The 16,781-nt window shown below is 42.0% G+C and overlaps 1 protein-coding gene across 3 annotated transcripts in view; it reads right to left on the bottom strand.

The window, feature by feature from the left end:
- Window positions 1-16,781, bottom strand: part of LOC126260049 (claspin-like) — a 172,779-nt gene that overhangs the window by 143,583 nt on the left and 12,415 nt on the right. For all 3 annotated transcript variants that reach the window (XM_049957237.1, XM_049957236.1, XM_049957238.1), the window contains exon 2: window positions 5,071-5,369. In XM_049957237.1, the coding sequence (XP_049813194.1) occupies window positions 5,071-5,346 (276 nt within the window). In that variant the 5' untranslated portion in view covers window positions 5,347-5,369. The remainder of the gene's footprint in view (window positions 1-5,070; window positions 5,370-16,781) is intronic.

The following is a 16,781-nucleotide window of genomic DNA, read 5'->3' as shown; positions in this document are numbered from 1 at the left end:
CAGGAACAAAATGCACATATGCCATATAACAGTAGAATGAATGTACTAATCTGAGGTCAAAATTACATGTCACTCTTAAATTACTGTGGTGTCACATATTGACAAATACCTAAAAGTAATGCTTATGTCAAAACCTATAAACTGATTGAAGTAAAGCAATCGCAGTTGTAAACTGATGAGGACAAGCTAAAGGTAAATCATTTACATGTTGTCATACATTAGTAAAATATAAAACCATTTTTGAGCGGTCAACTCCATGTTAACTATTTGTATCACCATATACCACAAACTAATAAAAACAGGAATTTAACATTATGTCAAAAATAATATATCAATCACAGATTCAAAAGGTGTCACCTATTAAACAAAAACATTTTTAATGAAACAAAATGTAAAGCTAATGTATTACACTGTAACGAATTCCCACTATGTAGAAAGTATCAAAATATCATATACAAAAAGTCGTAATCAACATCTTCAAGAAGTGGGAATTCCGCTGGTAAATAGGCGTGTGGATAGGGATTCTCTCAAGGCTGTCTTAGGAACTGACATCTATTTTTTTAGAAATCTGATGTTTTCTTTTAGTTGTTGTTCATGACTTTTAAAAAAAATCAATGCGTTTACTTAAATGGCATGGGCATTTTGTTTACAGGTGTGTCTTCAGTTTTACTGGCTTCAAGCTATCATTATCTAAAACCTTCAAACAAAGAACACATTGAGGCCATTCCTCATTTTTCAAAATAATACTGGTAAACCCTAATTTAGTTTCAGGTAATCAACTTGGTATTTATGCATTTCAGTTTGGCATTCAGAGGTAATGTTGCTCATAGAAACAGAGGAAGATGCAAAAGAAGAATGTACTTTAATGAAATTTGGATCTTTTTCCTTATTAAAAATGCACACTTTGGAAGGAGGTGAAACATTCGGTGAATGACTTTACATAGGACCTCTTGTTACAAATTCCAGTAAGCCACTTATCCATGGGAATGGTGGACATTGTCTCACTTTATTGTAAAACCTTTGAACTATTTATGCTTCCAATGAACACATAATAGAAATCAACTTTTAGGTAACACACTACCTTTGAGCTGACTCTTGAAGCTTGCCTGAAATTGAGTGGATAGTCACAATGGTTGTGATCAACAATCTATTCTTGCAGTCAAAAAACACAGATGATGTGACTTACTGAACGAAAGTGCTGGCAGGTCGATAGACACACAAACAAACACAAACATACACACGAAATTCAAGTTTTCGCAACAAACTGTTGCCTCATCAGGAAAGAGGGAAGGAGAGGGAAAGACGAAAGGATGTGGGTTTTAAGGGAGAGGGTAAGGAGTCATTCCAATCCCGGGAGCGGAAAGACTTACCTTAGGGGGAAAAAAGGACAGGTATACACTCGCGCACACACACACACATATCCATCCGCACATACACAGACACAAGCAGACATTTGCTTTACAAATGTCTGATTGTGTCTGTCTGTGTGTGTGTGTGTGTGTGTGTGTGTGTGTGTGTGTGTGTGTGTGCGCGTGTGTGTGTGCGTGTGCGTGTGTGCGTGTGTGCGCGCGCGCGAGTGTATACCTGTCCTTTTTTCCCCCCTAAGGTAAGTCTTTCCGCTCCCGGGATTGGAATGACTCCTTACCCTCTCCCTAAAACCCACATCCTTTCGTCTTTCCCTCTCCTTCCCTCTTTCCTGATGAGGCAACAGTTTGTTGCGAAAGCTTGAATTTTGTGTGTATGTTTGTGTTTGTTTGTGTGTCTATCGACCTGCCAGCACTTTTGTTCGGTAAGTCACATCATCTGTGTTTTTAGATATATTTTTCCCACATGGAATGTTTCCCTCTATTATATTCTTGTAGTCATTGTTGTAAGAAAGTGAGAGTCACACTGTCAAGTGGTTTATTGTCATTAGAGGTTGTTAAATGTTTGGAAAGTAGATAACCCAGTGGGTGATCGGTGACAACTTTTCTCAGCATTCTTGCTGACAAAGTCTGCTGGTCGGAGCAGCTTCTTAACTTATCTCACTAAAATGAGAACCAAACGCTAGCAAATTTTTGTTCACTGCAAGTCTTTTTCTTACACAACATCACGCACACGCACACGCACACACACACACACACACACACACACACACACACACACACACAGAGAGAGAGAGAGAGAGAGAGAGAGAGAGAGAGATGGCTCCTCTATACGATGAGTAACAATCTTTTTTCATAACACTATTGTTATTTCATCTTACACTTTCCACTGTTGGTTAGTACTCACACATACAGAGTGGCAGCATTTGGCTGACCCTCTTTATACATACATGCTAAAAGTAACATTCCAAAAAATTTAAATATACTGGGGTGTTGAGAAGCTGGTAAAACTGATTTACAGTCCAACTTGCCATGTTACCTGTTTTACTGCAGTTGCACAGAGACTGGCACAACCAGTTTCGTACCATACAGGTACATCCTCAGGCACATTTCTGAGCAAAAGTTTTTATACAGACTACTGAAACACTTGTCAAGTTACTCAAATTTATCTGGATGGTATTGTTACTTTATTTTCTATTATAATTCTTAGAAAATTTCATCAGGGCCCTTATTTTCATTCGTAAGCCAAATTTTTGATAAATGTATGGTAATTGGAAATTCAAACCAAGACACTTTCGGAAGAGATCATAGAAGATTTGTGACACCGACGACGATGATAGAAGTCTATAACTTAATAACTAGATTTGCCTTATAGCTCCCTTGACAGTACACTGCTGGGCATCAAAATTTCAAGACCATGAAGACAACCCAGGCAACAAATATCAGACTGGCATGAAGTGTACTACACACTTGTATATGTAAATGACTAGCATCTCAATGTGGCTGCACAAAGCAGGAAATTGTAATACCATCTAACTCTGTATATAAGGAAAGAATAAGCAGCAGGTTTCTCAATCAGAACGCAAATGTCTACGACTGTGTGAAGGAATTCAGCAGCAGCAGGATGGTGGCCTATCGAGACTGATGTTGAAACTTCCTGGCAGGTTAAAACTGTGTGCCTGACAGACTCAAACTCGGGACCTATGCCTTTTGTGGCAAAGGTCCTGAGTTAGAGTCTTGGTCTGGCACACAGTTTTAATCTGCCAGGAAGTTTCATCAGTGCACACACCGCTGCAGAGTAAAAATTTCATTCAGGAGACAGACATTCATTGTTCCGCAATATTGCTGATGGCATTAGTTGAGATCCTATGACTGTTGTACTAATACGTGCAAGAGACCAGCTGGATCTCAGTGACCTTATGTGGTTAGTGGTTCAAAATGGTTCAAATGGCTCTGAGCACTATGGGACTCAACATCTTAGGTCATAAGTCCCCTAGAACTTAGAACTACTTAAACCTAACTAACCTAAGGACATCACACACACCCATGCCCGAGGCAGGATTCGAACCTGCGACCGTAGCAGTCCCGCGGTTCCGGACTGCAGCGCCAGAACCGCTAGACCACCGCGGCCGGCCTATGTGGTTAGTGCCTGAGAGGGCAGAAATACAGTTCACTTGGCCACACAGGATCGTACAGCCGCATCATGTACTTTGAGTAAGGAAATGGGCTTGTTTACAGCAAGCAAGAGGCCACACAGACAGTACCATGATGTCCAGAGCAGCACAGACTGTCAGCATGGTGACCACTGTTGCAGCTTTCCTTAATGCAGCACGGAAAGTTGTGTACCCAACAACAAAACTGAACACAAGTGGAATCACACAGTCTCTCTCAATTCTGTGTACAGCATCACAATGAATGTGTCTGTGTGGTGATGACACGTGGAGAATGAACATTGCCAGATTACACTTGTAATAATCATAAAGGCACAGCACATGGCATGACATTATGGGATACACGGTACAATCACTTTTTGTGCATGTAGCCGGTAATCTGGAGTGCAGACAGGACATTTATAACATGTTAAGGCCAATAGCTGCACCATATCTTCAAAGTTTCCGTGACATTATCCTCCAACAAGATAATACAGGGCTACACATTTCCCCTGCTGTTCTGTCCTGCTTCGATATAGGGGGTGTTCGACCTTTGCCCTGTTTAACATGTTCTTTAGTTTTCTAGGCCACTGAAAATATCTGTTGATGGGTTGCCGCGTCACATGCACACCACCACTAGCCAGACACTATGATTGATTAACTCTGGCATAGACTTGAAGCAACATGGAATGAAATACCCAAGTTTGTCATCCATACTCAGTTCAACTCAGTGCCCAATGAGGTTAAAGTCACTGCTACTGCCACAGGTGGCAGCTCTGTATACTAAATTTTGCACCATGTACACCCTCAAATCACATACAAATTTAATTACAAATGGCAGGGTATTTGTGCTCGCATACGCAAGCCATTAAAGCACCCCCCCCCCCCCCCAACCACCACCACCATAGCCCAATTAACACCCACTCACACTGTTGGTATGAACTAAAGGTGCTTTCTGCAACATTCAGAATCCTACATTCACTAGCTTTCCTCTATTCAGGGAGGAAAGAGGAATTAGTTTGATGGAGCAAGAAAGGAGGGGGTGGGGGGGTGGGGGTGGAATGCATGATCACTCAAAACCCAGGCTAAGACGAATCCACTTCCACTCTATATGACAAAGGAGGATGGCCAAGATGAGCATGAGAGAGAGAGAGAGAGAGAGAGAGAGAGAGAGAGAGAGAGAGAGAAGATAAAAGATGCCATCATCTTTTTATCTACAGTACTGGCTGTTACGCCCAATAAAGGCAGTACTGGCCAGCCTGTCGGTGAATGTCACAATTTTCTTAATTGAATTTTCCATTCTATACATTCACTAGTTTTTCACTAACTGCAAATGCTTCATACACCACAAGAGAAGGGAAATTCTTCAAATCCCTTCCTCTCTCTGTTATCAGATGAAGGGATACCAGCTAGTGTGCCAGCTTTTGCATGTGATTATCAGTCAACCAGCTGTTTGGTATATAGAATTTTCTATTAACCTTTACTCGATTTGAATTGATGTTTTCAAAAGTGATAAATACACTGATATAAAAAGTAATGAACTTTAATATACTTACTTTCTGGGTGGACACAGAGCTTTCTCTAATGGTGCACTGCTGCAAGTCAGGAGTGCTCAACTCAGTAAAATCAGTCTTGTTTCCATGATCATCATCACAGTCAGCATTTACATTACTGTGGCTCATTTCATCATTGCCTGAAGTGAAACCCTGTGGCTCATTATCCACTGATTCAGTCTCTTCATCACTATCGAAAAGAAGTCTTTTTGATTTTCGTTTAATTTTAACAACTTCATCATCAGTCCAGTGGTTCTTCATAGCCATTACATCAACCATATTGTTGCTTTAAGTGGAATGATCTGGAACACACAGAGATATAGAAGTGAGAAATATAAAACTGAGCAGTCTGGCAGACATTTATGGAGTTCATCATCATCATCATCATCATCATCATCATCATCATCATCATTACAATTATTACTATTATTAAACTGACTAAAGAAAGAAATATTAAGTGTCATATTTTGAAGGCTTATAAAAATGAACTGATGCAAGGTTACCATAAGTGAACTGAATGTTCACTTCAAAACAAAAGTGTCTCTTTTCAAACTAACAGTGTCTCTTTAAAAAAAATTGTTGTGCTGAGGCTGTATATTATTTAAATAAGTTGCTTTATATCACTATTTGCTTATTTCAATCAAGTGGTTACTTTCAAATGATGTTCCTGTCCTCAGACATTTACTACATTAACTTTAAAATGACCATTTGGTTGATACAGCTCAATAGTGATCGCATATCTTCTTAAAAAAATAAAAAAAATAATGTACAGCTTCTTCAGAATTGTGAATTCTTTTCATTGACATTTCATGGCTGTTGTCTCAAGCATAAGGAAACCAATTTAAAATATGTCTGTTGTGCTAATGATTAATTTCTTAATACTATTAACTGGGGGGTTTCGTACTGTTGATTCAGTTATAAATTGTTGTAGTTCTTGACCATTTTAAAAGAATTCAAACATGAGAACTTTGAAAGGACGTTTGCATTACGCAACATGCTGAACTACAAGTTTATTTAATTGGCCTGCTGCAGCACAACTCCCTCCTCCCTCCTGGACAGCTACAGTAGCAAGTGTCATGGCTAGTATATAACTAAAATTTAGATGCAAGTAAGCCCCACATGTAATTATGTTTATGCTTTTAAGCAGGTCACATACAACTCATTCACAGTCCATAGTACAAAAACTTTCAAAATTTAACTGTATTCAAATGTAAAAGATATTGAGTCACATATTCTTGTACAAGTCTATAACTTAACAGTGAAGCTGCATGTTTATGCAGACATACTTATTTATATAATTTCATGTGGCATACAGACAGAACTACCAGAACAAAAATTTTGGAGTTAATAATCACACAAAAATTTGCCAATAACTAACAAACTGTTTCTGGTGCCAAATCTTCTAAAGAAAATACAGTAATACTAACAGAATGAAAGCAAGCAACCTTTATTACTATTTTTTTCAATTTAGGAAATATATACCTCAATTGATAAATGTTGACTCAAAACACATTAGTGCACTGTTTACATTATTTCATGGCATCTTCAAAGGATCAACACAGAGCATTTGGAAATTATAGGCATTTCATCACACACACATATATACAGGGTGTCCCATTTATCTTGACCACCCTAAATAACTGTTTGTCCAGATGCAAATTACAAAATGTTTCAAGCAAATGTTCTTTTGCTATCAGGGGGACATCAATCAGCATGATTGCCTTCGTTGTAGCTTTGTTTTTTACAAAGACATGAACAGTGGTATGACTTTTCTAAATGGCGCCCTGTAGTTTTTATTCGGTATTTCATTTCCTCTCCTAAAGACCTATTCAAAAATGTATCACAGTGTACCATTCACTGAAACACAATGTTATTAATTACATAACACAACACTGACTTTGAGCCTGGGATCACAAACTCATCCACTTGCTGGAGTTGTCAGAAAACAAATGAAAACCAAGTAAAAACATAACACAAAATTGACTTTGACTGCCGGCCGGAGTGGCAGAGCGGTTCTAGGCACTACAGTCTGGAACCGCGCAACCGCTGTGGTCGCAGGTTCGAATCCTGCCTCGGGCATGGATGTGTGTGATGTCCTTAGGTTAGTTAGGTTTAAGTAGTTCTAAGTTCTAGGGGACTGATGACCTCAGATGTTAAGTCTCATAGTGCTCAGAGCCATTTGAACCATTTTTTTGACTTTGACTCTCCTGTACCATTGACTAGGAGTAGAACATTCAAAGGTGCTCAAAGTGGTGACCCTGGACACCGATACACTGGTGCACTCGTTGAATGAAAGAATTATTTACTGCTTCCAGTGTTGCCTGCTGAAGACAATTACAAGCAAGCACGATGCATACCTGCATGTCCTCTGGAGTTGTTGAAATATCGTGACAGACTACGTTTTTAATTCATCTGCAAAGAAAAAAGTCCAGAGGATTCAAATCAGAAGACCTAGCAGGCCAAGTAACTGTTCCTCCTTGACCAATCCATCTGGCAGGATACCTTCGGTTCAGAACACGATGTGCACGCAATGCATTATGTGCTGGACATCCATCATGTTGATACTACATAAGCATTCTGGTTCTTAGCGGCACTTCATCCAGAAGAGGAGGAAGAATTCGTCCGAGTAAGTTGGCATACGCTGTGCCGTTTGAACTATTATTGATGAAATAAGGGCCAATAATTGTAGAACCAAGCATCCCACACCAGACATTGATGTTCCACCTGTTTAAGCCATTGTGGGTTGTCACTGGACCAATAATGCATGTTCCTTGTATTTACCTGTCCTTTGTTTGAGAATTAACATTCATTGGTAAATAGAACATTGGAGAAGAGCTTTGGGTTGGTGAGGATTTTTTGCTGTGCCCACTGACAGAACTGTACACGATTCTGGAAATGCAGTTTGTAGGAAGGACACTCTTTACTGTATGCCTACTCTACATAACAGTATTTAAAAGGACTAAACTACTGTACTAAATGAACCCATGCATAAGAAAACAGTATTGCAATTACTGTTCTGCTAAGTTACATTCCCCATAGATGAGTAGCATTTCTACCTTCTCTCTGTTGGTGTACATTCTACTCACACAACTCTTCAACTGATGATGGTTGACGGAATGACAGGTGTGCATTCTACTTATGTTTACATTTGTCTTCTGTCAACGTCAGCACATGGGCGTGTTCCATTACCCCAGGTACCTGCACTAAGCACTGGGAGCATCAACGCCACTGTTGTGTTATTAATAATGTTGTGTTTCAGTGAATGGTACACAGTGATACACTTTTGAATAGGTCTTTAGGAGAGGAAATTAATTACGGGGTATAAAATACAGGGTGCGATTTAAAAAAAAAGTCATACCGCTGTTCATATCTTTGTAAAAAACAAAAGTTACAATGAAGGCAATCATGCTGATTGATGTCCCCCTGACAGCTAAAGAACATTTGCTTGAAACATTTTGTAATTTCCATCTGGACGAACAGTTATTTAGGGTGGTCAAGATAAGTGGGACACCCTCTATATGAGGTAGTCAAATGAAGAAGAGATAGATAATACAATGAGCATGGCATGTACATTGGCAATGCAGTTAGGTCTGTGTTTAGCAATGCCTATTCAAGAAAAAACACTGAATGTTCACCACTACGCCATTTGTCTGTTAGACTTGCTCAAAGTGAGGGCAGCATGTCAACTGTGTGTCCAACTTCACTGTGGAGGCTGGGAAAGAGGAACAGCATGGCATAGTGTCGTTTCTAACAGTGAAACAAGTGTCAAGAAATGAAATTCATGACTGAATGTCATGCTGCAAACAGACCACAGCAAGCCACATGCATGTGGCACTGGTGTCACTGAAAGGCAACAGTTGGCCAGGTTAGGATCCTTGTGTCATTACCCACTTATGTCACTGCTGCAGTGGATGCAGCAGCTGTCAGAAATGAGCAACAACGGATGGTGGAAGACATTTCGCTCATGTTGGGCATCAGTCACGCCATCATGACAGAGCATCTCCAGTTCCAGAGAATCTGTCCACAATGCATTCCCCCACAGCCTGACAGAGGAACAGAAGTTGAAAAGAACACCAACACCGCAATGAAGAATAGTGTTTCCTGTCCCATATTGTAGTGGCAGATGAAACATGGTGTTGTCACGTCTTCACTTTGAGCCAGAGAGCAAGTGTTAAGGCAAATGGAAACATATGGATTCACACTAACTGAAAAATACAAAGCCATGAATGAATGCCAGAGTCATGATGACCATTTTCTTTGACTGCAAGGGCCTGCTGCTCATTGATTTTCTGGAACATGACGTCACAACTAACACGCAATGTATGTGGACACTTTGCAAAAATTGAAGCATGCCATCATGTCCAAATGCACAGGATTGTTGACGGATGGCATCATTCTGTTGCACAATAATGCTCGCACACACATTACCAATGTTGTTTCGATTACACTGCAGAAGTTTCACTGGGAAGTCCTAACACAACCTGCATACAGTCCTAATCTCTCCCCAAGCAATTTCCAAATTTTTGGAGCCCTGAAGGAAGAAATTTATGGCCATTGTTTGCTTCGATCGAAGAGGTGCATGCCAGAGTACAATCATGGTTCCGTATGCAACTGTAACATATTTTGTTAAGGCACTGACCGTCTTGCCTGACAGTGGGATAAATGTACTAACAGTTATGGAAGTTACTTTTGGAATAATAAACAGTCTACTTACTTTTTTCCACCCCTTGTTTTCATTTGACTGTGCCTTCTATGTGGATTGTAAAACAGAAAATGAACATATGGTATCTCTGAAACACTTTAATGTATTCCTCTACATAATGCCTTTAACAGCAATACATTGACTTTTATCTCATTACCTGTTCAAGTAACCCCTCCTCACACTACAAATGTATCTGAAAACTCAGTCAGTCCATAAAGCATTCTGGAGGCCCTCATTATCCCTATAGTGTTTGTTAAAATCACCTCCTGAGAAAAAAATCACATCAGTGATATATGGGGATGGGCACAAAATCTACATGATCAAACTCACTTCACCACACCTTTGATACTAACAAGGGAACCTCCCCATCGCACCCCCCTCAGATTTAGTTATAAGTTGGCACAGTGGATAGGCCTTGAAAAACTGAACACACATCAATCGAGAAAACAGGAAGAAGTTGTGTGGAACCGTGAAAAAAATTAGTAAAATATACAATCTGAGTAGTCCATGCGCAACATAAGCAACATCAAGGAGAACGTAATTTTAGGAGCGCCGTAGTCCTGTTGTTAGCGTGAGTAGCTGCGGAACGAGAGATCCTGGGTTCAAGTCTTCCCTCCACTGAAAATTTTACTTTCTTTATTTTCGCAAAGTTATGATCTGTCCATTCGTTCACTGACGTCTCTGTTCACTGCAATAAGTTTAGTGTCTGTGTTTTGCGACCGCACCGCAAAACCGTGTGATTAGTAGACGAAAGGACGTGCCTCTCCAATGGGAACCGAAAACATTTGATCGCAAGGTCATAGGTCAACCGATTCCTCCACGGGAAAACACATCTGATATATTCTATACGATACTTCTGACGGCATGTGCATCACATGACAGGAATATGTTGTCGACCCACCTAACTTGTACACTTAGCGAATGGGTAAAAAGATTCTTCTACCTTGCCCGATTTAGGTTTTCTTGTGGATGTGATAATCACTCCCAAAAAAGTGATGAAAACATAGGCGTTTGTCACATAAACTGAAACTAAAAAATTAAACTTTTCACTCGAGGTAAGACTTGAACCTAGGACCTCTCGTTCCGTAGCTGCTCTCGCTAACCACGGGACCACTGTGCTGCTTGACTCCCAGTGTCCTTGATGTTGCCTATCTTCGCATGGACTACTCAGTTTGTATATTTTACTAATTTTTTTCATAGTTCGACACAACATCTTCCAGTTTTCTCGATTGATCTGTGTTCAGTTTTTCAAGGCCAATCCACTGTGCCAACTTATAATTAAATCTGAGGGGGGTGTGATGGGGAGGTTCCCTTGTAAGAACTATTTCTGGACCCTGGCTGCATTTGTGACTTTTTCCACTATGAATCCATAATCCATATGTGTTGCATTTCGGTCAGTGAGAATTATAATCACTGCTTTTACTGTCACAGGTAGTTACACCACATAGACAAGTTCACACTGTAATAGACCGGCCTCTACCCCTTAATAAATAAAGAATATATGAGTGGCCTTCAGAAAGCTCCGCAACAACACCACACCCATATTCTTGATTTTCTTAATGTCTCTTTACAGTGGACTACCACAATAGCAGAAGTGTGTCATGTGACTGACATGCACCTGACATGGCTGACTGCTGCAGCAATTGTGCACCTATGTGTCCCACGTGCACTCAACAGCTGTGAGAATTTTAAAATTAAAATTTGTCTATCATCTAATTCCAGAAGACTTCTGTGCCAAACTGATTGCTGGGTTACTGGTGCACTCTCACCACACTATCCCATTGAAGTCAAAACCAAGAGGAAGTACTTTAATTTACATAGAGGACTAAGCTCATGTACAAGACTTCATCACCACTTTGGTACATTTGATATCTTCTGGTACGGTTTGCATTATGCTGACAAGGAGTTGATTCTCAACAATTCCATAGTGTGTGTCTTGGTTTTTTCTTTCTCTCTCTTTTAAGGGTGCAAAAACAAGAGGGGTCATTGGGGGCTGAGAGGAGGTCGGCCAAGTCGTTGGGAGAGGTTTAATTCCCCAAAACTTGTTCCCTTGAAGAGAAGACCTGTGGTGATGCCAATGCGACAACACCTGCCAACAGACAGCAACACGGAGATAAGAAGAAGGAACTAAAAAGCTGGCAGGCTGAGGTAGCAGGACTGCAGCCTTGGCAGCAGCATCAGTAGCCCCATCTCCCGTCAGACCAACATGACCAGGAACCCACATAAACATCACCTTTTGCACTAAGGGACTGACTGTGTACAGCACAGAAGAGGATCTGAAGGGCACACAGAGAACTGGAGCACATGACAATTAAAAAACCTGTGTTGCTTTATGTACTGTGTGGCCTGACAGAGGGCAAAAAACTCTGCTGTAAATATTGAACTGTGTACTGCAAGCCAATATCAAAAATAATCAGTGCAATGATGAAGGGACACCTGACACTACGTCTGCCTTAGAGCCACCGTGTACACAAAGGTACTATCACCAAGTGAGAAGGTCGAGAAACTGACATTGATAGATTGAATCTGGAGCTGTGCCCTTGGGAAGCAAATGAAAACTAAGATGAACACAGGTCACCACACAAAGCCAAGGTGTTGAAAGGTTCACACCCATCGGGAACATGGCAGGTAACGTGATGTTAAGTTACTGGAGAAATAGCTGAAAGTGAAGTCCAGGAGGTTACAGAGAAGAAGGATGCGCCCCATCCTGGCGGTCAAGGAAGTCGTTGAGGAAGAAGGGTATAGGATGTGTGACCAGGCATGGCAGACAAATGACGTGCATATCCGCTGAGGAGAAATCACACCGGTATGGTAGCCATAGTTTGACATCTTATGTATAGAGACTCTCAACTGGGCTAGTGTAAAAGGAGCCAGTGGCCAAACAGATTCCACAACGGTGGACTGTAATAAGTTAGCATAAGAAGGATGGAAGCACAGATGCATAAACGAAATATCCAATCCACTCCCCAGGAAGTACCAGTACCACTTAGGGCATGTCGGACATTGAGGGACCATGTACAATGGGCAGCCAGGTAATACATGTGGAAGAACCAAGAAAGTTTTCTATCAAGCATGAGACCAGGAATTTTGTAATTTCAGGGAATGGAACAGCAACAGGCCCAAGATGTAAAGACAATGGACAAAAGAAAATGCACTGCCAGAAATTCAGACAAATGGTTTTGCAAGTGGAAAAGCAAAAGCCACTCCACAAGTAAAGACAATCGAGACATTGCTGAAGAGGCTGTTTAACGAGACGAGCCCAAGAGACCTGCAATAGATTGCAATGTCATTGATGAAAAGGGAGCTGGAGATGGGTGGTGGGAGACAGGCCATAATATGGTTTATGGCTATAGCAAAGAGGACAACACTCAGGACAGAGCTCTGGCACACAACGTTTTCCTGGATAAAGGTGTCTGACAAGGCCAAACTCACATGTACCTTTAAAACACGGTCTTTTAAAAATTCCTGAAAGAAATGGGGCAGGCAGCCTCAGACACCCCATGTGTACCAAGGGTACCAGTCCTCCAACAGGTATTGTAGGCTTCCTCCAAATCGAAAAACATAGTCACAGTCTGGTATTTCCGCAGAAAAAACATTCATAACTTGGGTTGAGAAAGTGACAAGATGGTCAACTGCAGAACAGCGTGCTCAAAATCCACACTGTGCAGTGGTTAGTAGATTGCAAAATTCAAGCCACCATACCAATAGCCCATGTATCATATGTTCCATCACCTTGCAAACATAGCTGGTGAGAGAAATGGGGCAGCAGCTGGAAGTTTGTGTTACTAGGTTTAGGTATGGGTATGACAGGGGCTTCACACCAGCATCTGGGAAATGTGTCATCTGCCCAAATGCAATAGTACATACACAGGAGACAGTGCTTGTCCGCAAGAGAAAGGTGCTGCAAAATCCAAATGTGATCATCATCCGGCCCTGGGGTGGAAGATCAGGATGAAGTGAGAGCATGATCTAGCTCCCTCATAGTAAAGGCAGCATTGCAGCATTCACAATCCTGAAAGGAGAGGGGTACCACTTGAGTCTCCTCCATTTGTTTCCAATGGAGAAAGGTGGGGTGATAGTGGGTGGAATTCGAAATCTCCACAAAACAGCAGCCAAAGGTGTTTGAGATAACAACAGGGTCCACAATGACATCATTTGCTACGGCCAGGCCAGAAACTGGAAAATGGACATTGGTTCCAGAAAGCCATCGGAGGTTGCCCCACATAATGGAAGAGGGAGCGGTATCCTTGACTGCCAGCATGGGGCACATCATTCTTCTCTGTTACCTCCTGGAGTTCACTTTTGGCTATTTCTCCAGCAGCTTAACTTCACGCTATCTGCCACATACCCGACGGGTGTGAACCCTTCACCACCTTCGCTTCATGTGGTGATCTTTTTAACTAGCAAATGAAATCCAGCTAGCTTTTTTGCTATCTTGAAGAATATGACGACATTGTGAACGCAACTGTTTATAACAAATACAGCTCGCCATCTAAGGATGACAGTTAAAAACCCTGAGAGCATGTCTCCACATGTGAATCGCATTGTTGCATGCATCAGTCCACCAGGGGACTGGAACATGGTGTGGTCAAGGTGAAGTGCAAGGTATAGAATATTCTGTGGCAGCAAGGATAAAATTTGTAAGGTATTCTACCTGGTCATCACCACTGGGGAAATTTTGTTTATTGAAGGTCACCAGGGAGGAGTAAAGCCGCTAGTCAACCTTAGAAAGCTGCCAATTGGGTTCACCGTAGATGGGATAGGGGTCAGCAAATGGATAGCACATGGGAAACAGTCGCTCGAGTACTTGTCAGTGAGAATAGACAACTCAAGATGACAAGCAAGCTGGGCAGTGCCGAAAGAGAGGTCCAAATGGGAGTAGTGTGTGTGGAGTCTGCAAGGAATGCAGGTGTTCCAGTGTTAATGCAAATGAGGTTGAGTTGATTGAGAAGGTCAGCAAGAGGGCACCTCTGGCAGGTTCTGGAAGAGCCCCAAAAAGGATAGCATGCATTTAAATCGCCAAGCAGAAAAAAGGGGTGAGGGAGTTGACCAATAAGCTGGAGGAAGTCTGCTCTGGTGACAGCAAATGACGGAGGGATACAGATGTTGCAAAGAGAAAACGTGAAGCGAGGAAGGATAATGTGGACTGCAGCAGCTTGCAGTCAAGTGTTTAATGAGATGGTTTGGCTATGAACATCATTCCACACGAGCTGCACGACTCCCCCACAGTATGGAATGCTGTCCTCAGGGGAGGGAAGGTTGAAATAGACCGGATGGAAATATGAGAGGTCACAGCAGTTGCAAGGACACATTTTGTTTCTTGGAGAAAGAAAACAAGCAGACTGTGTGATTCCAAGAGCAGCCGTAATTCCTCCTTGTTGGATCTAATGCTGCAAACTTTCCACCAGAGGAGAGGGATGACGGGATAAGGGGAAGAGGGAACAAATGAAGGGTTGTCACCTTGGCAGCTGCCGAGTGTCAGCCTTTGAAGACTCACTGATACAGCATGAAGAGGCTGGAGGACCTGTTCCATGAGATCTACAGAGGCTTTAGCATTCTCACTGGATCAGCCTGCAGATTTCACGGCAGAAGAATGGTAGGCGATTCACACCAGTGAAATGGAGGTTGGCCAGGTAACAGTATCACGTGGAAGCACGCTTGAAAAGGATCTCCAAAACAGGGAAGAAGTCAGTCTGTCTTTGATTTCTTACAGCCTTTGTGGTTGGCACTTGAAGATGCAGATGGTTGTTGGGTGGAGGGACATAAGAAGTCTTCGCGGGAGTGTTCTTTTTGTCCTTTCCAGCCTGCCAGTTGTGAAGCAAGCGATTTCGCTGCTGGGACCGAAGATCTGGTGGCCTGCTGCGCAGCTGGAGGAGAAGGATACAGGGATACTACCATGATACTGGGCGATTTCACAGCTGTAGTGCTGTATTTGAGGTCGCAAGTCTGTGTGGCTATCTCCTTCCTGAAGCGATGCACAGCATGAATGGTACTGCAAGTTCCAGATGGTAAAAAGCAGGGCTTTCGACTAGCCAACAGCTTGCGAGTGACAGGGTTAAGTTACTTTTTCCTTTACCCCTATCTCCTGGACGGCCTGCTCATTGAGATAAATGAGACATTCTCGGGATGAGGCTGCATGGATGCCACTGTAACTGATACAGCAGGGACATGGAGGCAGGCAATCATCCTCATGAGCATCCTTACCACAATAACATATATGGCTGTGTTTTACACGACATGCAAGTGGTGTTGTAATGTTGGCACCTATAGCAACAAATCGGGTTTGGAATGTTCTGTTGTACCGTGATGACTTCATAGCCTACTTTGATCTTTGATGGAAACGCTACTCTACCAAATGTGAGAGAAAGAGTGTGTGTAGGCTCTAAGGTTGTATCAACCTTTTTCATTACCCGATGGACTGCAATGATGCCTTGATCAGAGAGGTGAGTTTGGATTTCTCCCTCGGTCAGACCACTGAGCAGCCAAGAGTAAATACCACCACGTGAAGAATTCAGTTTTCGATGAACCTCAACATGAACAGGATAGCCATGGAGTAGCGAAGTTACAAGCGGTTGTTGGACTTGAAAATCACAACTGGTCTCCAAAAGCAGTTCCATTATCTAAAAGAGAGCAGGATTTCACACAGCTCGCTATTGCATCAACACTTATCTGAGTAATAAGCAGATGGATTGTAACAAAGCACTGACCTCCTTCCGTACGTGATAACATGAGGAACCGAGGTGCAACTGGGAGATTCTTTGAATCTTTAACCTCATTCCATTTATATTTAGTAAACACAAACTGAGATGATGATTGGCTCATTGCGAGAAAATCTTCCCGATTGCCAGTGCCTCTGATGGCATGCTCCTTCCAATTGGGGGCCCTTCTTGGGCTCAACCAACTTAGGTGATTGTTCACATCTCAGGTCACACCTTCCAAACTCCTGACAGAGGAACCAATTAGCGATTTGGGAAGGTAACAGCTCAGGCAATCACCCCTTCCTGAACCTGGC

The sequence above is a fragment of the Schistocerca nitens genome, chromosome 5 (assembly GCF_023898315.1).
Source record: "Schistocerca nitens isolate TAMUIC-IGC-003100 chromosome 5, iqSchNite1.1, whole genome shotgun sequence".
Classification (NCBI taxonomy): Eukaryota; Metazoa; Arthropoda; class Insecta; order Orthoptera; family Acrididae; genus Schistocerca; species Schistocerca nitens.
This window is presented reverse-complemented; position numbering and strand designations above follow the sequence as displayed.